Below are 26,463 nucleotides of genomic sequence, written 5' to 3'. Positions count from 1 at the left end.
TTTGCTAATTCGCAGTGAGGTTGAATAGTCAAAATAAGAAAGTATTTTTTGGTAGAAATTTGTTTTGAGTATTTAAAAAAAAAATCAAGATCTTTAGGATGTTTGCCTTTTTAGTACAAGTGTAGTGAAGCCAAGAAAAAAGGTATGATTACTAGAAATATTGAAGTTGTAAGGAACTGTGACAATTGTGCACATGGGTTTTGATGTAAAAGCTGCATGTTTGTACTAAAAATTGAGATATGTACTAAATACGTTATGGCAGAGAATTTCCCCAGGAGATCATGATAACAAATTTATCTATCTAGTCTAGTCATATATTTACATAATAGCACATTCTTATTAAGCCCATGTAAAGTATTATACAAAAGAGAATTGATAATAAATAGATAATTAAACGTTTCAAATCAAATTGTACTAACTTTACATTTAGTACAAGATTTCAAATCCTTTTAATTCCGTAAGCACACGATACTTCAATTTTAAATATGTTAAAGATTAATCAAATGAATCTGGAATGAAATATTTAATTTTCACATGTACTAATTTTAAAATTAGTACAACATCTCACCTTAAACATCTATTTATTGTAATAATTCTGTCCACAAACGATATATTAATTTGACATACTCAAATGATAATTATAAAAAATGAGTAATTTCATTTCGAATTTTACAATTTCCTGTTTTAGTACAAGAAGAAGTTTTTTAATTCGTATTATACAATAAACTACTGGGAATCTATTTTAAAACTTAGTCACAACCTGAAACACAACCTGAAAAATATTCAATAATAAAATACCGCTGTATTTTGATTGAAAAAAAAGCTATAAACGTTATCAACCCAGATGACCTAACATGCAATAAATTGGAAAGAATTTAATTAAATTGAAACTTGCAAGATTGCTATCGATATGTCAAAAAGATAAAACATATGTTCAAAATTTACAAACCAGCAAGTTTTTTTTTCGCAACAACAAATTCTAGAAATTAGTGTGACTCTTCGTTTTTTTTTCATTCGCAAAAAGAAGTTATGAGAAAAAAAATAAAACTAATTGATGAGACGTGTCGTTTTTATACTTTCAGTTTTTTTTCTCTGTGTTCTTCATCCAACCCGTCTGTCTCTAAATATTTTCACTTATATACAAATGTTCAGGAGAACATAGGTTTGTAGTAGATTTTTGCACATGCCAAAATATAATATTAAAAAAAACCAAAGTATTTTCGCCTTGGTCGAGTGAATTATACTACAAGCATTCTTTTTTTTTTCTTGCTATATATATATATATGTAACTATATACAATTCCTCGTCGGATCTCATGAGCCGTGTATGGTATAGTATAGTGTATGTGTAGGGTATTGAGTGTGTGCTTTAGGTGAATGGTCCCAGTTGACCCTTTGAAGGTCTCTTATGATTTTCTTCCACTTTACACGCATTCAGCATACTTCTACGTACCATCTGTAAGGCAAAAAGAGCCCCCTCATCATCACACTCCAGAGGCAATCTTCATCCGAATGAACTTGAATTTATTCACGCAGAAATTCAATTTTTATTTCATTCCATCTCTACACATTCTCTTATTTTATTTTTTCATTTTTTTTTCTACTGTTTCATCCTCCAACTCATGGAATTTGCGGGGAGGAAACCAATATCGCGATTAAAATTTCAGAAAAAAAAGAAAAAAAATAAATAAATCGCTCTACCAATTCCATTGACATCGCCTCAGCACAAATTGTTCAAGTCCAACAATATGAAGGAAAAAAATATACAGCATAAATTTTCAGGAAATAAAGTTGTATAGAAATAATGCCATCAACTGATGAGACAATCAAATAATCAAACATTTTCGTTGAATGACATTGAAATCATATACATAAATTATTTCGTTAAATCTCACACTATCATAATATCCCTCTATTGTAATTTAATCAAAAGAAGCACTGACTGTGGGGAAATATATTGAATAAATATTGTTGTACAACCAATCGGTATACAATCATAAATAGAAAATGACAGATGCAATTGAAATGAGTTAATAATTTTGCACAATAAAATCAAATTTTATTGCATAGTCTCTCTTTTTCCTTGCATTTAAATTCAAATAACTATTGATCAAGAGAGTGAATCTCATTGAACTGAATTTCATCCCAATAATAGTTTAATTTTAGCAATATTGCCTGTCATATTTACGCCATCGCACCAAAATTTAATTGTATATTATTCCCATAAAATATTTGTATTTTAGAGTACAATTGGCATTTCAAGCAAAAAAAAATAGCAAAACTTCCTCCTACCAACAAATTTTAATTGGTTTTGCAAATGTAGCCTTCCAAAATTAAGCTTTTTAGTGTATCAACCCTGTGCAGAAGAAAAAAAAAGAGTAGAGAATAGCATTCATAACTACTTAACCTACTAATTAACCTGTTGAAATATTTAAAATTCACCTCTGCACATTTTTTTTACACTGATGCTCTCTCATAGACATTTTTTTTTATTTCTCTGCTGTCTGATACATTGAAATGTTCCTTCAGAGCATAAAATGCAAACATTGAGCATTGGAATTCAGTGACTTTTCACACTGTATTTCCTTGAAATCTCAAAATCAAAATTATATATATTTACAACTATCGCCCTTCATTCAACTAAATGGAGTCAAAGACACCATTAAATTTGATCAAAATAAAAGTTCACAGAGGTTCTTTGCAGAGGGTCAACTCCTAAAAACTTTTTATAGATACAAATAAATTTTAATTTATTTATAAAATCGACAAGAGTGCGATTCTAATAGTGTAAGACACGTTTAGAGTTTATGTCCACTGCATTCTTTTAAATGGTTGTAAATAATAATTTTATCGTTAAAAGTTTATTAAGGTACCCAAGGTAATTGTTTAGTAATTAAAAGACGTTTAAAAATTTCTAGGATATCCTGCAATACATTATTTGCAATTTTAAATTGAATGCAAAATTTTAGTACATGCCTGTACTAAATAAAAAGTAATAATAAAACTGTCAAAAACAGCACTACTCCAGCAGTTCAAATTCAAATTGATATGAATTGTTCAATAATGTACATGCTAAATTTATCGTACTATAACACTGTTACTCTGTCTGAGTACTAATAATGCATGAACATTTTTTTTTCTTGCTGGATTGTACTAAATACTGACTTATATTATTTGTTTATATTTCATGACAGGAAAGTCCAAATAAACAAGGCGTATTTTTCAGAGGATATATAATATATCTCACGTCAGTACTTTTACAATTAGAGGAATGTAGGCATGGTTGGCACACAGTGAACTTTCAAACGATGCGAAAATTTTTTTTTTTGCAGAAAGCTAGTTTGTCATTTCTTAGTTATAAAATAGATAATTATTAACCTCATGAAATGAGATGAGAAATGGTATACCAGCTCTCTACAAACAAAGAAAAATCGCATTGTTTGAAGGTTCACGGTGTGCAAACTATACCTACATTCCCCTATTAGTACTAAATCACAGATAAGCTTGAAAAAGCCTGAAAGTGCTTCTTTTTGTAATACTTTTAGTAAACTATTCAGAGTAACTTTAATAGCAAATTCTTGTAAGTATGTCATTGTTCTTTTCAATTAGCTCAATGCTCTGAATATGATATCTCCATTAGATATTTAATTACTAGTACTAAATCTCAGATAGGCTCAAAAAAGACTGAAAAAGCTTCTTTTTGTATCACTTTTAGTGAACTGTTTAGAATACTTTTAATGGTAAAATCTTATAAATACTTCACAGTTCTTTTTAATTAACTTAGTACTCTTAATGTTATAGCTCCATAAGAAGTTACAAAATAGCGTTGTTCACTATTTTTGGAAAAGGTTACTCTTTTTTCTTTTCCACCTGTTAAAATATGTGTTGAATCTACCCCTGAGTGTGACTTATGATACGGAAATGTTGTACAATTAATCATTCGATGTAATTTTCTTAGTACAGGCATGTACTAAAAGAAAATAAAATACCTACAATTCAAAATATGTGAAAAAATGATAAATTGAGACAAGAAAAACAAAACGTTAAAGCTATAGAGATTTTTAATAGGTTTAGTAAATCTAAAAGTCTTCATTTTAGCCTTAGTACATGTACTAAAACGCTGACATGCACGAAAAATTCAGAAATACATTCTCATTTGTCACTATTACTGACAACTTAGAGTGTATTAGGTGAGATTCTTAACAATCTCACCTACTATAATCCTAACAAAATTTCATGTCGTCCGATCGACCTCAAACTTGGCCAAAACGTGTTTCGCCACTTCCTGATCACGAATATATATGTGGCTATTTTACGATCCCGGCCGGCCGCTCTTTGGAGCTTAATAGCTCCTAAACTAAAAAAGATATCGACTTGCGGTTTTCGGCAAAGGTTATATATCGGGTGAAAATTGCAACTTGGTGCATTGACCCCCCACCCCCCACCCCTCCTTCCGCCATTTTGAAGACCCCCCTTTTTTGTTTTCTCAATAGCTCCGCCCCTATGGCATCGAGCGGGCTCAAATTTTAGTATGTTATAGCTGGGCCTTAGAGCTTTCCATCAATACCAAACTTAAGGTCCCCCGACCCCCCTGACCCGAGCTATAAGGGTCCAAAAAAAATTTATTAAAAAGGCCATAACTCCGGTTCTAATTGTCAGAATTTAAAAAATGGGGGCTTTTTGGAAAGCTCTCGTGAAATTCCACTTCCCCTTCTAACATCGCAAGTTCATAAAACCACCGCTAGGGGCGCTATTATTAAAAAGAAAATTTTAAAATCTTATAAGTTAAATAACTCAAAAATTCCATTGTGCATCGGGCTGAAATTTTAGTATGTTGTAGCCGTTGATTATACCTATCAAACAAAAAAAACCTTAAGTCGATCTAAAACCCCTGACCCGAGCTATAAGGGGTCAAAGTTCGAACATTGACCGGCCTCTATCTCCGGTTCTAACTAACATATCGACCTAAATTTTACCTTTTTGGTTTCGTCTCAATGAGCACTTTCAGATGGAAGTTCAAAAAGTCACCACAGGTGGCGCTGTGATAGCGTCAAAATTCATCGAAATTCAAAGTCACTTTTCTCAAAAACGGCATTGTGCAAGTTAATGAAATTTTAGTATGTTGTAGTCCAGTCTAGGACGTTTCCAAAATGGTGCGTATGCGCGCTGTGGTTTCAATAGAACCGGAGATATGAGGGGTCAAAGTTCACAAAATTCAAAAAATCATATCTCCGGTTCTATGTGACCGATTTTGATGAATGAGGGCTTAAACGAAAGATCTCACCAAATGCTACAACTTTCTAGAATATTTGAACTTCGTGGGACCAACACCAGGGGCGCCATAGTCGAAAAACCAATTTCAATATCACATAACCTCAATTATCTCGACTGTGGCTGAACCGATTTTGATGATTACTTCAACATAATTGTAGAGCACATTTGTCTCTATATTTCGTCCATACATCATTTTCCACTCAGACTACGCTATCACTCCGATTTTGCCGTTTAAGTGTGAAAAAATTGATTTTTCCCATAATAACGCTTTGAAATCCCTCAGATGCCAATTTGACTGCCTCTACTCCACCAAGACACTTAAAATAGGGGTTTAAATGGAAAGTCCCGCAAAATACAACAATTCTTTGATTTAGTTGAAGTTCAACAAATGACTACTTGGGGCACTCTGGATGAAAAAACGAGTTAAGAAACAAAAAACCTCGCTTATCTTGGCTTCTGAGTAATCGATGAGTTCAAGTTCTACGGCAAAATTATAGAGAACATTCTGGTCTACATTTCACCCATATAACACTTTTCTGTCAGTTCATCCAAATCCTTGATATTTTGGTTTAAATACAAAATTTGTATAATTTCACGAATTTGATTCAAGATAACTGAATGGCGTCTCCCAACTTCAGCTCCAAATCGAATTTGCATGCACTCCGAGTTAGCTCACGTTAAGAATCTCACCTACATAAGCCGGTTAGGATTATCTGTCCTTTTATTACTAAAATATGGCAAGTACGGTCAAATTCAATTCGAAGTATTTTCCATAATTTATTTTACATTCCAAATATAATGACGTCTACACACTAGTAGCAATTTCTGTCAAAAATTCATTTTTTTTTTTTTAATTTTTGACGTTTCCGCCCAGAATAATACGGGAAATTTTCTTTAAAATAGCATTTTTGAAATTACTCCTAGTGGGCAGAGGCCTTAAGGCATAATAAATAAACGCTTTTTGACAATTCTTTTTAAAAACAAAAACGTCTATGTGTTTTTTTACCACCCAACAAGAAAAATTTTAAAGGAAAAGAATTACCATTTCTCTTAATAAAATACGGTGAAAGTTTGAATAGTATATGGAACTCAATATACCCAACAGATTGATTTTCTCTTAAAGTGAAATGGAAATTACCAAAAAAAATGCAATCTCAATACCTTTCAACGATCACACAATTTAATACATGCCATTTTAACACTCCAAAAATTATCAGGGGTAAAATCTATACATGTGCTAAAAAAAATTTTATCATTTGCATTTAAATTATTTGTTGTTATAGAAACTCAATGAAAAATTTTTCATTCTCAAAGTTATGAACTAAAAAAGAAAAATCAGGAACGAGGCAATTTTGTAATGCTGTGTTGATTTTTTTCACCTCTTTTTCATTTGACATTCATGCTAATGTCAAGAAAATGAGCAATGAATTGCAACAATTATGTGTACATTGAACTAATTTAGGTGATTTATCGAAGCATAAAAATATGCTAAACATTTTCTGTGTTATTTTTTTTTTTTTTGCTTTTTGCTTTGCTCTCTTGACTAGATATTGGTCTGAATCTCTAAATTATAGTGCATTAAGCAAAAAAAAAAAATAAGAAAAAATAAAGAAGCACAAGGAGAGTGAGAGAATAAGATAGATTGAAATGACAATAATATATATAATATTGATTTTATGGATAAATCCTACCCCCACACATAATCACATTGTGATTCTCCTTCGAGCAGAATTTTCATGTCAAAAAATCTCATGTGATATATATATATATATATATATACATTTAAGCCACATGGCGAAATATACATCAAGTTACACATACCGAACAGTCCGAGAAATTGAGGACTTTTTTGTGAGAATGAGAAAAGCATAACTTTTTTATGCTCTCAGATATATTTGAGTGTATTATTAGACGGATATATTGCTGTCTCTCTCTCATCTCAAACTTTTAACAATACTTTCAATGATGAACAAATATTAACACAAATCTACTTTAATGTTGGTGTAGTGTAAAAAAAAACCTCAATCGTCATCATAATCACATGTGGATAGAAAGAGATGGGGAATATGAGAAAATTGTGCGAGTGAAATAGAGAGTGAAACATATTTTAATTGCCAGGGGGAGGTTGCATTGAATTTCTCAAAATCGTTTATCAAATTTTACCCCCTTTGACAACATGATACTGATTTTAAGGGGTAGCATTAAATCACAATTTCCTAAAATACTCCTTCAATAAAAATCCTTCTCACTCTTCACCTACACCAAGAGACAAATTGAACTAATACATAACTCTACCCTCGGACTAAATGCGTGTGTAAAGAAAATGTGTAAAATGTCATGAACAAATGTATGCGTGTGAATGCTGTATAAGCTCTGAATTGGATCTTGCGACCCTGTACTTATTTCCTACTATTATTGCTATTATTTTTAATACACTTTATTTATTGTTTCTTAGCCCATATAAACACCCATACATCCATATACATATATATCCCAGCATTGATATTAAAACATTTAGCATTGCTGCACAATTTTCATGTTTATTTTATGTTTTTTCCACAAAAAGAAAAACATTCAAAAACTTCATCTTCAAAACCAAATGCACAAGATAAACTAATAATAATATTGCTACAATGTCAATTGATTGGCAATATCGTAAAAAAAGAACCTTTAAACAATTTATTTTTCTCTATTTCTCCTCTCTTCAAGAAATGCGTTGAAATGACACAGAAACAATAAAACATTTAGCAATAACTGTGACTTAAATTGCGCGATAGAAACACAATTATACTTTTTTTTATTACCATTTACTACTTCAACCATTGTTTGAGCATTGATTGCAATTGGAAATTATAGATGTTTCACGATTTTAAGGTTTAAACAGTATTTGACATTAATGTCACCATAATTCCCACAAAAAGCTCACTACATGTTGACAAAGGTTATAAAATGATAGTTAAACACGCGTGATATTGTTTAATTGAAATTAAAATGAATAGCAAATTTCATAATGGTCGACTGAGAGATTACGACACAATCTTAACATATCCTTTTGGTAATAAACTCAGGTTTTTGGCTGGTTTGAACAATTATAATTCAGTTTTGAACTAAAACATGATAGGGGCAGCCTTTCAGATTTCGCACTAACTCTGAATTCGAACACTTCAAATTTTTCTATATTCCTTTTCATGAATCAGATTCTTAAGACAAACATTTCCTTAAAAAAAATATGTCAAATTCATTAAAGGATTAAATAGGGGAAAGTACTTTCCCTTCGAACGTTAATGCCTTCGAATAATGTGAATTTTCACTTAGTTTTCCTAAGATACTTACACATTTTTATTAAATATTAGTTAGTTATCAATTTTATTGATAATTATGTGCAAGTCTCTTAGGAAAAGTAAAATAAATTAACACTATTCGAAGGCATGAACGCTCGAAGGGAGAGTACTTTCCCCTATATCAAGGGTTGGAAGCCAGAACGTGTGCGAATCCTGACTGTGGTGTCACATTTAAGATTTATATTAATATTAAGAAAAGCCGGAAAGAGAGGTATATAGAATGCAAAATTTCAAATGGAAAACCACGTGTGTTAGAAAGAGTACACTCTAGTGGAGTAATACGATGAGTAAGATTAATACTGTTCGTATTGCTTTCTGAATCGTATTACAGGCAATTCGAGCAATTTTCCATGCGTGCCAACTGTGATTCGGTCAGTTTTTGAGCGAAGCGCGAGAGAGAGGCAAGATAAAACACTTGCATCTTTTTTTGGCATTCTCGCAGTTCAGAAAGTATTAATCTTAATATTAATCTTATATGTGACATGGTCATGAGAGCCTTCCCCCATGTTTTTTTTTTGTTATAAATAAAGTTATGGTGTATTAGACAATGAAATCATACTCAATATAATAAGTCATTTACAGTAATTTCCAATTTTTATAGTTTTTCATTTAAAAAACATTCAATTTTTATCATCCATGAGTTTTTAAATTTTATAAAAATATGTCGGCTGTACTTGCAGTTACCGTTGCGTGTTATATTCAATTTAAAGGGGTAAAACTGATAAGTTTGACTTTAAAAATCTCATATGCATATCTAGTTTTTCATTTAATTTCATAATTTTAATATTGCAAGAAAACTTGTTGTGAAAACAGTTTTGTCAAATTAACAAAAAAGTTTGTCAAAGGGATGTGAAAGGAATATAAAAAAAAATTTGTCAACTGACTGGTTAAAAGTTTTTCAAAAGGATGTTTTTCCATGTAGAATGTGAAAAGTTTTATCAAATCAGGCAACAACATCCTTTTTGCAAAATTTTGCCTAGACCCATTAGACCGCTTGACAAACAATTTTTTCAAAGTAGATTGAATTTCTCAGAAGCTTGAAATTTTTATGGTTACAAAACTCTAAATGGTGATAAAACATTATAGGACAAAGATAAGAAAAATTTGTATAAAGTAAAGCATCAATCTCCAAACAAATTTATTAATTGTTTTTCGAGATTTTCGTTACTGATCATGACAGGAGCATGACATTTCCTATGTTTCCCATATGTTTCCAGCGTGCCGAAAAAACTTTTGAGTTTATTAGTTATTTTCTGTCATTGTAGAATGAATTAGCAAATAATACAAATGCAAAACAAAAGCCAATTTAATTTAGAATGTGCAACCGAAAACCCGAAATTGGCTACCTACGTAGTTTTGGAGATATCCCGTAAAATGTGTACGAAAACAAGAAAAATTTACACTAAAACTGGTCGCATTTTTCAGAGTTAATATCACCCCCTGAATCAAGAGAAGAAAACGTAATATAATTTTGGATAAGATTGAAAAAAAAACACGAAAAAATAGAAAATTAAAAATTAAATTTTGTTACAAATTTTATAATGCCATACCCTATTTTTAAAATACTTTTATAAAACGTATTATTTATAAAAGTCATAACATAGCGATAAATAATAAAATCCGAAATTACCAAAAATTGAGAAAATATGAAAATAGCAGAAATCTATCAAATAGAATTTCAAAATTAATTATTATTAAAATGAAATCGGAACCTAAAATCCAAAATTAACAAATATTTAAGAATTATCTGACAAGAAAATTTGTGTTACCGAGTAACTTAATACTGTAAACCACATGATCTCCAAAAAATTTGGAAATTTAAATTAAGTTTAAATAATTTTATTATTTGTAAGAATTTGAGGCAACCTTAGACAAACAAAATAGCAAGTACGACACTCTTAATTAGCTTTAAATGCGTTTACACTATCGCAGTTGCACTGGATTAGAACAAGTTTAAGGATCCCAAAAGAAAAATAGAACACGAAATTATAAAAATACTTTTGCATAAAATTTTAGAAAAACATCGCAAGATTTATTATATTTGCTCTAAATATTTGAATTAAATATTTAAACTCATTTTATTAGAAAATATCGAAAGTTAAAGAAGTCTCTCTCAGAGAAACCTAACCTCCAATCGTTCAACGTCAAGAAAACAAAAGAAAAGTAGCCGAATTTCACCCATTAATGTCGCAAAAAAACCCCCGACACATCGACAAAATGTAAATGCAAGCTATGAATTTCCAAATTTCACGATTTTATACACATAATATAATATTGAAAGTGAGAGATCTCATTGAAAATGCAAAAGTTGCATCTTTCTCTCTGTGTTTTTTTTTTGTCTTCTCCATTGACAATTCCTCCCAAAAAAAAAAGCATAGCAAGACTTTATAAAATACTTCACAATCTGTGATTTTTTTTTCGATTGTAACTTCATGTCTCTTTTTTTTTGTAACTTTGGCTTTTTTAGTACGCGATCTACATTTCAAGTAGAAAGTTTCCACCAAAGAGTTGAAGTGAGAGAGATGTTATTCAACATACAATTCATTTAAATATGTAAAATATACACACATTTAGGTATATATTGCAGATATTTCTTCAAGAGTATTGCGCGGTGTGTGAAAATAAAAGCCGCGAAAAAACCTTTATTGTTTAGTTTTGTTGTTCTTTTTTTTTGCGAAACTCACGAAAAATAGGTCCAAAATCTAATTTTCCTGACTCTCACAACTCCTCCTACTCATATTCTAATCTGGGTCTCTATACTTTTGCCCCACACTACATTTATTTTCCCTTAGTTAATTTCTCTGAGTGTACTAGTACACTGTGACAAATGGATTGATGGGACATTTTTCATACTGAATAATCCAAGAGGCTATTCAGTGAAGAGAAATTCGCAATGCGCATTCCATTTTGTTTATTTCGTAGGCAATCAAGATTGAGTGTCATTTTGTAGATCTATTTCATTTGAAAGAATATCGATAAGTGACTTTTTAAGATTATGGCTGCTCAGATTGGAAAGCAATGAGAGCCTGTGCCTAGGCAAATTATTTTTATTTTGATGTACCGGACTGCATGTTTGCTGTTTTTACATTATTCAGTTTACAGAGTATCGTGCAAAAAATATTCCTTCAGACGTTTAAATCCTTAGCACCGAGCGGGATTCGAACTCACAACGCAGACAGTCAAGCCTGAAGTCTTATACGAGTTTCAGACCTAGCGGTCTTCAGACAAGAGGTTTAGCTCAGTTCCCGAAGGTCTCAAAATCCTAAATAGCGAGCATTTTTAATTCTTCTTGATAACCCTATAATTTACTTATCCGTAATAATCCATTCTTATGTTAAATTTTTCCGAAAAAAGCTTGATTGATAAGAAATTAGAGTAGTTAAGCCATATGGCTAAGTCTTAGATCTGAAGCCCGTATACGACCGTCTTCAGACTAGAGGTTTAGCCCAGTTCCCGGGGGTCTCAAAACCTTAAACGGCAGCCGATTGCATTGATATTTCAAAATGTAATAGGTCATTTGCCCTTAAAATAATCCAATTCTAAGTCAAAATTTTCCAAAAAATCTTCACTGATAAGATATTAGAGAAGCTAAGCCATATATGGCTAAGCCTTAGGTCTGAAGCCCGTATAAGGCTTAGCCATATGGCTTAATTTATTTAATTTTTTATCATTCAAGAATTTTTACAAAACTTAGACTTAAGATGGGATGATTAGGGACAATGATCAATTACATTCTAAAAAATCAATAAAATAATTGTTATTCAGGATTTTAAGACCTTCAAGAACTAGGCTAAACCTTTAGTCTGAAGACCGGTTTACTCACCGCTCCAAGAGCAGAATGTTCTTACGAATTGGACGGCGAAATCCCCATAAAGATTCAATCGATGAAAAGGCGTTTATATGATTTTATTCTAAGTTAGAATCAAGGGTAAGAGCCTAACACAACTCATGTTAACGCTTGAAAATATTTAGCCTATAAAATTTGGCTGTAAAGATTTATCTTAAATCTTTATGGCGAATACTAACTAGAAGCCTCAAAATAGGCCTATGGCCTAAGACCTGAGCAAAGGGATGTAAGGGGGGAACAAAAAAAAAGCGAACTAGAAGCAATTGTTATCAAAAATTGCCTTTCTTAGAAAAAAAAATGACGTTTATGCCTACAATGATAGGGGACCTTTTCTTTTAAAAAGCGTTCCTTTTTAAAAATTGCTCCTAGTGTATTGAGGCCTTTACACACTGAAGGCTTAGAATCATCGATTTAGAGGCCCTCTGTCTAAATTTCTTTTGCCTTTAGGATTAGCCTGACTCCCTCAGGACCCTAAGACGGCGATGTTCAATTCCCTTTTCCCGACATTCAAACTCTGCAAAATATTCGCAATATTTCCAAATAAGCCCCCTTGAAATAATCGCATTTTGCAATGTTTCGCCGCAATTAATCAAAATGCCCCAAATTTGCAGGAAATATCAGGGATAAGTCATAGGTTTTTCTTCGAAAAAAAAAATAAAATATTGCATGTAAAATAGAAGGCAAAATGGTGTGTGAAAAAAGGCAGTTATTAATCAAAATATACCGGAAATGAGATATGATATCCATTTAGAAAGTGCCAATCGAGTTCAACCCTGGGCATTTTTGGTGTCATTTGCCCACGCAATGGTTCCGCCAAACATATACACAACACATTCTCACTTCCATTCAATTAGATAACATTGAGTCTAAAGCATGGTGGGTAAAATTTCCTAAATATTCTGCCCAAAAATTGAGTATTGATCAATATAGCCTACATCTTCTAGAACAAAGTATTTATAAAAAATTAGTAGATAAATAAATAAATTAAAGGTGATCTTTACCTGGCCAGAGCCATCCTAACATGTGATAATCCACCCAGAGGCAACGCTATGGTATCCACGGTGGATTACGTTTTTATAAACACTGGTCCAGAAAGAAATTTAAAAATAAATTTAAGGATATAGTTGAAATACTATTTGTTCCTTTAGTTGCGACAGTTGAGAGGGAATCCTTCTCTTAACTGCCGAATATTGGTCACTTTTCAATCACTTAAAGATGTGTTTACCGATTTTTGGAAAATAGGTTTGGAATGCTAATCGGTTAATATCCGGGTTTTTTTTTTTGCTTTTTCTATTTTGGAAGGAAATAGTACAAATTCCTTCTAGAATTGTACTTTTATCAATTTATACACAGTTTCGTGTCTTTTTTCCTTGAGCAGCACCAAAAACATCAACATGCTCTTGTGGAAATTATCAAAATATGTGCTAACACAAAAAAGTCACCACAAATTTAATTTAAACTTCAAACTTTTTTTTCTCTTGTTTTCCTCCCAAGTCACACACGTGTACTAAATTATATTTTATACTAAATGTATAAATTACACCAATTATGTTTAAAATTAACAAATAAAAAGAACACACACACTTTGTTTATTTCACTTTTTTTTCAGAACTTTGCAAATTATATTTCGCACTTTTGTTTTTTTTTAATCTTTTTTTCTACTTGTAATTATTCGTCAATTATGATTTGTGCATTACACATTGGGAGAATCTCTTGTGTAAAATATTTTCCAAGAGTTTGTAAGCTTTTGAATAATTTTTAACATCAACTTTAAACTTTGTCACTTGTAATCCAGAAATATCCTCATTAATTTTTTTTTACAATATAAGTACGCTTTTCGTAGTATAACTCTCTTCTCTTGCTGGTTTTGCCTTTTCGAAACTTCTTCAATACTCCATCAACTGGAGTTTCACTTTAGGTCCTCCATATACACTTTCACTTAGTTAATTTGTAATTTATATTTTTCTTTTCTCTCTTCCAACCAGTGAAAACTCTCGTTCCCTTCGTTGACGTTGTCGTACACCAATTTGCCAATATGATGATTAATCCAGAGAGAGAGAGGTGAGATTGTTCAAGAGTAAAACACTTTCGTAGAGTTCCCTTCACAACACAATAACAACAAAAACCAACATCAAGGGGGTTAAAATCCTGTTTCCAATGTCAACGTTGTCGGTTCTCAACTTCTGATCAACCCTTTTGAAATTGATTTTCTCTCATTTACAGTGTATATCCTGTGATTTTTCAATATATTCTTTCGTCTTTACACTACAAAATCCGTTGATCTTCTTTTTCCAAAGTCGATAACCAAAAAAAAAATTGTAGGATTTTAGGTTGATGTTGATATCTCGCAACAGCTTCAGCCTTAGCGCACATACACTCTCCTTGAGCCCAAATGTGACTAACAATATTTTTTTTTCTTAACGTTTTTTTTTCGGTTTTTTAAGCAATATACGGAGTTGAAAGAATACAACACACTGCGGCCTTATGTTTTGAAAAATGAACAATTTGAACGAAATGTTGAAATGAAATGAGTGAAAAAAAATCGCACGCTTTCACTGAAAGTGCCAACAGAATGTCGCGGATTATCCGTACAATCACGCTGCTACTTTGCAACTGAACCAGGCATCGACTGTATCCCAACCGTAGACCCCGACACTGCTAGACAGAGACAACCATTCCCATCTTCCCCCACTTGTATTGCTGGGTCAAAAATCTATCATTCCATCTCATTCACTCACACCTCGTATCATCAACGGTCTATCTATCTGTCTCCCTTCCACCCATCTCACACTACACACATTCTACGAGAAAACTTTATGAGTGAAACTGACTACGCTTTTGTGTATATTGCTTCACCACTCACGAAACCTCTCTTTAGCTCCCTTTTTTCTCAATGTAACTTTTTTTTCTGTCGTACACTACTATCTCAATAGCGTAAACTACGTATGTGTATATGTGTATGCCTCTCTACGGTGAGTGTATGAACTATTTTGCTTAACATTCAATCATTCAACGCACCTCTCTTCTATCTCTTTCTCACTCAACCCATGCTCTTACAAGAATGAACCTCAAAAATTCTACATAAACTTTTTTTTTAATTCTCCTACCGCATTTACCATCCATATGATTTTAATATTTAATTGGACTAAATGCAAAAGCCGCATTTTGAACAAAAAAAAAAGAAAAGAAGAACAGAGAGAATTATTGTGTCATTCAATGTGGAAATAATTGAGTGATGAGGGCAACGGAAAGAACTTATAACAAAATGAATCACAATGTATACCAACTCATAAAAATCATGATATCAAAATACAGGTAAAAATTCTACTGCTACCTACCGTCTATGTTACATTCTACCCTTGCGCCTCCCTAACGACGAACAGAGAAAAAAAATTGGAACTAGGTCTTTACAAATCTTTCTTTTTATAAAACTGCTCTTTACTGAAGATACCCAGAGAGAAAAAGGCAAATTCGCAATGATAAATTGTGAATAATGCCATACCGCAATTGTATTTCTGGATCGAAATATACCCTGAATTAAACAGCATGGGCGCATGAGCAGTACAACACCACGTATATAGCATAAAATTTCAACGTTACTACCTTTTTGAAAAATTCATCCTCTATCTCACTCTTCTTTAACCCCTCGTACTTCCCCTATTTAGTCCTCAATTCCACCAAATAAAAAAAATCCTCTTTCACACAACCCCCTTTTTCCCCCTACTAGCACAAGAAAAACCAGAAAACAGTCGTCATCCCCCCGAAAAAAAAACATAGAAAACCTACATCATTTCGATGGTATATTCGTGAAATTGTGAGGAATGAAAGAAAAAGAAAGCAAAAATAGTTTGAGAAAGCAAACCAGAAGGGAGAGAGTGTGTATAAGAAACAGAGAAAAAGAGAATGGAAATTGGTTTCTTCTAGCAACAAAACCCATACACAACTTCCTCATTCTCCCTTTACACCTCACGACACCTTCAAAGTAATATAGGGGAGATTGGGGTACTTTCGTACGTCCAATTGTACATTACAGAAGCTCCAATGCATTGAAATCCTGGAAAGGAGAAGTTTTCTAGTTTACGACATACTATTCGAAAGATTCGAAAGCGTACGGTTATGGAACAATTCCTAACTAAAAATGGACCACTACTATAGGTAATTCCTTTTCCCGGGATGAACTTGGTTCTTATCGTAAGACCTTCTTTCAAAATATTGAAAGCGAGTGTTTAGCACGAATGCTAATGGCCCGATGCTAATTTACACACTCATATATATTGTAAATATCATGAAAATCCCTCAATAATGCAAAATCACATCAAAACTAAGACAAACCATGCCAAATTTGAGCATATTTGCTTTATTTGATAATCATAATCTAACTTGAAAAATGTGAACAAAAGTTTTTTAAATGTAACTGCTGCCCGAATTAAAAAGTAGTCCGATCTTAAAAGAACCGAATTAGCGAGATTCTACTGTAACTCATTTAGCACTCACAACCCCATCTAGCGAAACTATAGTGATATAACTACTCCAGGTTAGCCGTCGTTATAACACTCCTTAGCGCTACAACCCCAGCTGAACAGTGTTTGGAACCTTTGGCTTAAAATAGTCTTAGTCAGGACAGGTTTCCTACCTCCAATTTCTGTAGGCTCAATAGTCCTACTACAAGTTGGTAACATAATGAAGAACTATTCTTCAAATCAATCAAATACTTGTAGTAATAAGGAAACCGGAATCGAACATGGTTGTTGGTTTGAAATTTGCGTTGTTGAAAATTCGGAAATGACAAATCCGGAATACAATGTTGACAAGGAACCAGTTCCTATGAGTTGTTGAGACATATGACATTATCAGTGTTTCATCAACGCAATGAATATTCAAAGTTAGGACTTGGACTGATAACCAGATGCTAGTAGTGTGATAAACCGTTACTTCTTCATTTTCTTCAAATCGGTTAAAAGAATTATTCGCATCCCCGCAATGAAAACCTAGATTTTCGAAATAAACCAACGACTTAGACAACACTAGGATTACCTTAAAATGATGACGAGATGTTTGTGCTTCAAATCGATAAAGGGACTACTACAACCCGTACAAGGAATGTAAAATATTTAGTTAAAAACTAATCGGTCATACTAGAAAAGTTTCCAATTTTTTTTTTAATATTGTCTATTCAAAAGTCTAAACAAAAAAAAGATAATGAAGAATATAATGGTTATTTTTTTATTTTACCTGATCATAAACATCTTAGAAAAATGTGCTTACTACTTTTTTGGCATATTAAAGAAAAAACTGTTAGTTCTAGTTTAGGAGATATTCGCGTTTAAAGATTTGCATACAAAATATGCCTAAAAGAATTTTTTATGGATGCCAACTTTGGGGGGTCTATCTCTTCTAGTTTAGGAGATATTCGCGTTTAAAGATTTCCATACAAAATATGTCTAAAAAAAATTTTTTTTGATGCCAACTTTGGGGGGTCTATCTCTTCTAGTTTAGGAGATATTCGCGTTTAAAGATTTGCATACAAAATATGCCTAAAAAAATTTTTTTTTGATGTCAAATTTGGGGGGTCTATCTCTTCTAGTTTAGGAGATATTCGCGTTTAAAGATTTGCATACAAAATATGCCTAAAAAATTTTTTTTTTGATGTCAACTTTGGGGGGTCTATCTCTTCTAGTTTAGGAGATATTCGCGTTTAAAGATTTGCATACAAAATATGCCTAAAAAAATTTTTTTTTGATGTCAACTTTGGGAGGTCTATCTCTTCTAGTTTAGGAGATATTCGCGTTTAAAGATTTGCATACAAAATATGCCTAAAAAAATTTTTTTTTGATGCCAACTTTGGGGGGTCTATCTCTTCTAGTTTAGGAGATATTCGCGTTTAAAGATTTGCATACAAAATATGCCTAAAAAAATTTTTTTTGATGCCAACTTTGGGGGGTCTATCTCTTCTAGTTTAGGAGATATTCGCGTTTAAAGATTTGCATACAAAATATGCCTAAAAAAATTTTTTTTTGATGTCAACTTTGGGGGGTCTATCTCTTCTAGTTTAGGAGATATTCGCGTTTAAAGATTTGCATACAAAATATGCCTAAAAAAAATTTTTTTTGATGTCAACTTTGGGGGGTCTATCTCTTCTAGTTTAGGAGATATTCGCGTTTAAAGATTTGCATACAAAATATGCCTAAAAGAATTTTTTATGGATGCCAACTTTGGGGGGTCTATCTCTTCTAGTTTAGGAGATATTCGCGTTTAAAGATTTCCATACAAAATATGTCTAAAAAAAATTTTTTTTGATGCCAACTTTGGGGGGTCTATCTCTTCTAGTTTAGGAGATATTCGCGTTTAAAGATTTGCATACAAAATATGCCTAAAAAAATTTTTTTTTGATGTCAACTTTGGGGGGTCTATCTCTTCTAGTTTAGGAGATATTCGCGTTTAAAGATTTGCATACAAAATATGCCTAAAAAAATTTTTTTTTTGATGTCAACTTTGGGGGGTCTATCTCTTCTAGTTTAGGAGATATTCGCGTTTAAAGATTTGCATACAAAATATGCCTAAAAAAATTTTTTTTTGATGTCAACTTTGGGAGGTCTATCTCTTCTAGTTTAGGAGATATTCGCGTTTAAAGATTTGCATACAAAATATGCCTAAAAAAATTTTTTTTTGATGCCAACTTTGGGGGGTCTATCTCTTCTAGTTTAGGAGATATTCGCGTTTAAAGATTTGCATACAAAATATGCCTAAAAAAATTTTTTTTGATGCCAACTTTGGGGGGTCTATCTCTTCTAGTTTAGGAGATATTCGCGTTTAAAGATTTGCATACAAAATATGCCTAAAATAATTTTTTTTGATGTCAACTTTGGGGGGTCTATCTCTTCTAGTTTAGGAGATATTCGCGTTTAAAGATTTGCATACAAAATATGTCAAAAAAAATTTTTTTTTTTAAGCCAACTTTGGGGGGTCTATCTCTTCTAGTTTAGGAGATATTCGCGTTTAAAGATTTGCATACAAAATATGCCTAAAAAAATATTTTTTTGATGTCAACTTTGGGGGGTCTATCTCTTCTAGTTTAGGAGATATTCGCGTTTAAAGATTTGCATACAAAATATGCCTAAAAAAAAATTTTTTTGATGTCAACTTTGGGGGGTCTATCTCTTCTAGTTTAGGAGATATTCGCGTTTAAAGATTTGCATACAAAATATGTCAAAAAAAAAAATTTTTTTTTGATGCCAACTTTGGGGGGTCTATCTCTTCTAGTTTAGGAGATATTCGCGTTTAAAGATTTGCATACAAAATATGCCTAAAAAATTTTTTTTTGATGTCAACTTTGGGGGGTCTATCTCTTCTAGTTTAGGAGATATTCGCGTTTAAAGATTTGCATACAAAATATGTAAAAAAAAAAAATTTTTTTGATGCCAACTTTGGGGGGTCTATCTCTTCTAGTTTAGGAGATATTCGCGTTTAAAGATTTGCATACAAAATATGCCTAAAAAAATTTTTTTTTGATGTCAACTTTGGGGGGTCTATCTCTTCTAGTTTAGGAGATATTCGCGTTTAAAGATTTGCATACAAAATATGTCAAAAAAAAATTTTTTTTTGATGCCAACTTTGGGGGGTCTATCTCTTCTAGTTTAGGAGATATTCGCGTTTAAAGATTTGCATACAAAATATGCCTAAAAAAATTTTTTTTTGATGTCAACTTTGGGGGGTCTATCTCTTCTAGTTTAGGAGATATTCGCGTTTAAAGATTTGCATACAAAATATGCCTAAAAAAATTTTTTTTTTGATGTCAACTTTGGGGGGTCTATCTCTTCTAGTTTAGGAGATATTCGCGTTTAAAGATTTGCATACAAAATATGCCTAAAAAAATTTTTTTTTGATGTCAACTTTGGGAGGTCTATCTCTTCTAGTTTAGGAGATATTCGCGTTTAAAGATTTGCATACAAAATATGCCTAAAAAAATTTTTTTTTGATGCCAACTTTGGGGGGTCTATCTCTTCTAGTTTAGGAGATATTCGCGTTTAAAGATTTGCATACAAAATATGCCTAAAAAATTTTTTTTTGATGCCAACTTTTGGGGGTCTATCTCTTCTAGTTTAGGAGATATTCGCGTTTAAAGATTTGCATACAAAATATGCCTAAAAAAATTTTTTTTTTGATGTGAACTTTGGGGGGTCTATCTCTTCTAGTTTAGGAGATATTCGCGTTTAAAGATTTGCATACAAAATATGCCTAAAAAAATTTTTTTTTGATGCCAACTTTGGGGGGTCTATCTCTTCTAGTTTAGAAGATATTCGCGTTTAAAGATTTGCATACAAAATGCCTAAAAAAATTTTTTTTTTATGTCAACTTTGGGGGGTCTATCTCTTCTAGTTTAGGAGATATTCGCGTTTAAAGATTTGCATACAAAATATGCCTAAAAAAATTTTTTTTTGATGCCAACTTTGGGGGGTCTATCTCTTCTAGTTTAGGAGATATTCGCGTTTAAAGATTTGCATACAAAATATGCCTAAAAAAATATTCTTTTGATGTCAACTTTGGGGGGTCTATCTCTTCTAGTTTAGGAGATATTCGCGTTTAAAGATTTGCATACAAAATGCCTAAAAAATTTTTTTTTTATGTCAACTTTGGGGGGTCTATCTCTTCTAGTTTAGGAGATATTCGCGTTTAAAGATTTGCATACAAAATATGCCTAAAAAAATATTTTTTTGATGTCAACTTTGGGGGGTCTATCTCTTCTAGTTTAGGAGATATTCGCGTTTAAAGATTTGCATACAAAATGCCTAAAAAATTTTTTTTTTATGTCAACTTTGGGGGGTCTATCTCTTCTAGTTTAGGAGATATTCGCGTTTAAAGATTTGCATACAAAATATGCCTAAAAAAAATTTTTTTTTGATGTCAACTTTGGGGGGTCTATCTCTTCTAGTTTAGGAGATATTCGCGTTTAAAGATTTGCATACAAAATATGCATAAAAAAATATTTTTTTGATGTCAACTTTGGGTGGTCTATCTCTTCTAGTTTAGAAGATATTCGCGTTTAAAGATTTGCATACAAAATGCCTAAAAAAATTTTTTTTTTATGTCAACTTTGGGGGGTCTATCTCTTTTAGTTTAGGAGATATTCGCGTTTAAAGATTTGCATACAAAATATGCCTAAAAAAATTTTTTTTTGATGCCAACTTTGGGGGGTCTATCTCTTCTAGTTTAGGAGATATTCGCGTTTAAAGATTTGCATACAAAATATGCCTAAAAAAATATTTTTTTGATGTCAACTTTGGGGGGTCTATCTCTTCTAGTTTAGGAGATATTCGCGTTTAAAGATTTGCATACAAAATGCCTAAAAATTTTTTTTTTATGTCAACTTTGGGGGGTCTATCTCTTCTAGTTTAGGAGATATTCGCGTTTAAAGATTTGCATACAAAATGCCTAAAATTTTTTTTTTTTATGCCAACTTTGGGGGGTCTATCTCTTCTAGTTTAGGAGATATTCGCGTTTAAAGATTTGCATACAAAATGCCTAAAATTTTTTTTTTTATGCCAACTTTGGGGGGTCTATCTCTTCTAGTTTAGGAGATATTCGCGTTTAAAGATTTGCATACAAAATATGCCTAAAAAATTTTTTTTTTGATGCCAACTTTAGGGGGTCTATCTATTCTAGTTTAGGAGATATTCGCGTTTAAAGATTTGCATACAAAATATGCCTAAAAAAATTTTTTTTTGATGTCAACTTTGGGGGGTCTATCTCTTCTAGTTTAGGAGATATTCGCGTTTAAAGATTTGCATACAAAATATGCCTAAAAAAATATTTTTTTGATGTCAACTTTGGGGGGTCTATCTCTTCTAGTTTAGGAGATATTCGCGTTTAAAGATTTGCATACAAAATGCCTAAAAAATTTTTTTTTGATGCCAACTTTGGAGGGTCTATCTCTTCTAGTTTAGGAGATATTCGCGTTTAAAGATTTGCATACAAAATATGCCTAAAATAATTTTTTTTTGATGTGAACTTTGGGGGGTCTATCTCTTCTAGTTTAGGAGATATTCGCGTTTAAAGATTTGCATACAAAATATGTCAAAAAAAAAATTTTTTTTTGATGCCAACTTTGGGGGGTCTATCTCTTCTAGTTTAGGATATATTCGCGTTTAAAGATTTGCATACAAAATATGCCTAAAAAAATATTTTTTTGATGTCAACTTTGGGGGGTCTATCTCTTCTAGTTTAGGAGATATTCGCGTTTAAAGATTTGCATACAAAATGCCTAAAAAAATTTTTTTTTATGTCAACTTTGGGGGGTCTATCTCTTCTAGTTTAGGAGATATTCGCGTTTAAAGATTTGCATACAAAATATGTAAAAAAAAATTTTTTTTTTGATGCCAACTTTGGGGGGTCTATCTCTTCTAGTTTAGGAGATATTCGCGTTTAAAGATTTGCATACAAAATATGCCTAAAAAAATTTTTTTTTGATGTCAACTTTGGGGGGTCTATCTCTTCTAGTTTAGGAGATATTCGCGTTTAAAGATTTGCATACAAAATATGCCTAAAAAAAATTTTTTTTGATGTCAACTTTGGGGGGTCTATCTCTTCTAGTTTAGGAGATATTCGCGTTTAAAGATTTGCATACAAAATATGCCTAAAAAATTTTTTTTTTGATGTCAACTTTGGGGGGTCTATCTCTTCTAGTTTAGGAGATATTCGCGTTTAAAGATTTGCATACAAAATATGTCAAAAAAAAATTTTTTTTTGATGCCAACTTTGGGGGGTCTATCTCTTCTAGTTTAGGAGATATTCGCGTTTAAAGATTTGCATACAAAATATGCCTAAAAAAATTTTTTTTTGATGCCAACTTTGGGGGGTCTATCTCTTCTAGTTTAGGAGATATTCGCGTTTAAAGATTTGCATACAAAATATGCCTAAAAAAATTTTTTTTTGATGTCAACTTTGGGGGGTCTATCTCTTCTAGTTTAGGAGATATTCGCGTTTAAAGATTTACATACAAAATATGCCTAAAAAAATTTTTTTTTGATGTCAACTTTGGGGGGTCTATCTCTTCTAGTTTAGGAGATATTCGCGTTTAAAGATTTGCATACAAAATATATCAAAAAAAATTTTTTTTTGATGCCAACTTTGGGGGGTCTATCTCTTCTAGTTTAGGAGATATTCGCGTTTAAAGATTTGCATACAAAATATGCCTAAAAAAATTTTTTTTTGATGTCAACTTTGGGGGGTCTATCTCTTCTAGTTTAGGAGATATTCGCGTTTAAAGATTTGCATACAAAATATGCCTAAAAAAATTTTTTTTTGATGTCAACTTTGGGGGGTCTATCTCTTCTAGTTTAGGAGATATTCGCGTTTAAAGATTTGCATACAAAATATGTCAAAAAAAATTCCTTTTTGATGTCAACTTTGGGGGGTCTATCTCTTCTAGTTTAGGAGATATTCGCGTTTAAAGATTTGCATACAAAATATGCCTAAAAAAATTTTTTTTTTGATGTGAACTTTGGGGGGTCTATCTCTTCTAGTTTAAGAGATATTCGCGTTTAAAGATTTGCATACAAAATATGCCTAAAAAAATTTTTTTTGATGCCAACTTTGGGGGGTCTATCTCTTCTAGTTTGGGAGATATTCGCGTTTAAAGATTTGCATACAAAATATGTAAAAAAAAAATTTTTTTTTTGATGCCAACTTTGGGGGGTCTATCTCTTCTAGTTTAGGAGATATTCGCGTTTAAAGATTTGCATACAAAATATGCCTAAAAAAATTTTTTTTGATGTCAACTTTGGGGGGTCTATCTCTTCTAGTTTAGGAGATATTCGCGTTTCAAGATTTGCATACAAAATATGAAAAAAAAAAATTTTTTTTTTGATGCCAACTTTGGGGGGTCTATCTCTTCTAGTTTAGGAGATATTCGCGTTTAAAGATTTGCATACAAAATATGCCTAAAAAAATTTTTTTTTGATGTCAACTTTGGGGGGTCTATCTCTTCTAGTTTAGGAGATATTCGCGTTTAAAGATTTGCATACAAAATATGTCAAAAAAAATTTTTTTTTGATGCCAACTTTGGGGGGTCTATCTCTTCTAGTTTAGGAGATATTCGCGTTTAAATATTTGCATACAAAATATGCCTAAAAAAATTTTTTTTTGATGTCAACTTTGGGGGGTCTATCTCTTCTAGTTTAGGAGATATTCGCGTTTAAAGATTTGCATACAAAATATATCAAAAAAAAATTTTTTTTGATGCCAACTTTGGGGGGTCTATCTCTTCTAGTTTAGGAGATATTCGCGTTTAAAGATTTGCATACAAAATATGCCTAAAAAAATTTTTTTTTGATGTCAACTTTGGGGGGTCTATCTCTTCTAGTTTAGGAGATATTCGCGTTTAAAGATTTGCATACAAAATATGCCTAAAAAAATTTTTTTTTGATGTCAACTTTGGGGGGTCTATCTCTTCTAGTTTAGGAGATATTCGCGTTTAAAGATTTGCATACAAAATATGCCTAAAAAAAATTTTTTTGTGATGTCAACTTTGGGGGGTCTATCTCTTCGAGTTTAGGAGATATTCGCGTTTAAAGATTTGCATACAAAATATGCCTAAAAAAATTTTTTTTTGATGTCAACTTTGGGGGGTCTATCTCTTCTAGTTTAGGAGATATTCGCGTTTAAAGATTTGCATACAAAATATGTCAAAAAAAATTTCTTTAGATGTCAACTTTGGGGGGTCTATCTCTTCTAGTTTAGGAGATATTCGCGTTTAAAGATTTGCATACAAAATATGCCTAAAAAAATTTTTTTTTGATGCCAACTTTGGGGGGTCTATCTCTTCTAGTTTAGGAGATATTCGCGTTTAAAGATTTGCATACAAAATATGCCTAAAAAAATTTTTTTTTGATGTCAACTTTGGGGGGTCTATCTCTTCTAGTTTAGGAGATATTCGCGTTTAAAGATTTACATACAAAATATGCCTAAAAAAATTTTTTTTTGATGTCAACTTTGGGGGGTCTATCTCTTCTAGTTTAGGAGATATTCGCGTTTAAAGATTTGCATACAAAATATATCAAAAAAAAATTTTTTTTTGATGCCAACTTTGGGGGGTCTATCTCTTCTAGTTTAGGAGATATTCGCGTTTAAAGATTTGCATACAAAATATGTAAAAAAAAAATTTTTTTTTTGATGCCAACTTTGGGGGGTCTATCTCTTCTAGTTTAGGAGATATTCGCGTTTAAAGATTTGCATACAAAATATGCCTAAAAAAATTTTTTTTTGATGTCAACTTTGGGGGGTCTATCTCTTCTAGTTTAGGAGATATTCGCGTTTAAAGATTTACATACAAAATATGCCTAAAAAATTTTTTTTTTGATGTCAACTTTGGGGGGTCTATCTCTTCTAGTTTAGGAGATATTCGCGTTTAAAGATTTGCATACAAAATATATCAAAAAAAATTTTTTTTTGATGCCAACTTTGGGGGGTCTATCTCTTCTAGTTTAGGAGATATTCGCGTTTAAAGATTTGCATACAAAATATGCCTAAAAAAATTTTTTTTTGATGTCAACTTTGGGGGGTCTATCTCTTCTAGTTTAGGAGATATTCGCGTTTAAAGATTTGCATACAAAATATGCCTAAAAAAATTTTTTTTTGATGTCAACTTTGGGGGGTCTATCTCTTCTAGTTTAGGAGATATTCGCGTTTAAAGATTTGCATACAAAATATATCAAAAAAAAATTTTTTTTTGATGCCAACTTTGGGGGGTCTATCTCTTCTAGTTTAGGAGATATTCGCGTTTAAAGATTTGCATACAAAATATGCCTAAAAAAATTTTTTTTTGATGTCAACTTTGGGGGGTCTATCTCTTCTAGTTTAGGAGATATTCGCGTTTAAAGATTTGCATACAAAATATGCCTAAAAAAATTTTTTTTTGATGTCAACTTTGGGGGGTCTATCTCTTCTAGTTTAGGAGATATTCGCGTTTAAAGATTTACATACAAAATATGCCTAAAAAATTTTTTTT

The 26,463-nt window shown here is 31.8% G+C and overlaps 1 protein-coding gene across 4 annotated transcripts in view; it reads right to left on the bottom strand.

Annotated features, from left to right (window-relative positions):
- The window catches only part of LOC129798278 (protein roadkill), a 268,894-nt gene that overhangs the window by 80,849 nt on the left and 161,582 nt on the right, over positions 1 to 26,463 (bottom strand). For 2 of the 4 annotated variants that reach the window (XM_055841334.1, XM_055841337.1), the window contains exon 1: positions 13,463 to 16,628. The exons of the other annotated variants lie outside the window; for them this stretch is intronic. In XM_055841334.1, coding sequence (XP_055697309.1) covers positions 13,463 to 13,476 — 14 coding nt within the window. In that variant the 5' untranslated portion in view covers positions 13,477 to 16,628. Of the gene's footprint in view, positions 1 to 13,462; positions 16,629 to 26,463 lie in introns of those variants that run through there. 4 annotated transcript variants of the gene reach the window in all.

Source organism: Phlebotomus papatasi, chromosome 1 (genome assembly GCF_024763615.1).
Source record: "Phlebotomus papatasi isolate M1 chromosome 1, Ppap_2.1, whole genome shotgun sequence".
NCBI classification, from domain to species: Eukaryota; Metazoa; Arthropoda; class Insecta; order Diptera; family Psychodidae; genus Phlebotomus; species Phlebotomus papatasi.
This window is presented reverse-complemented; position numbering and strand designations above follow the sequence as displayed.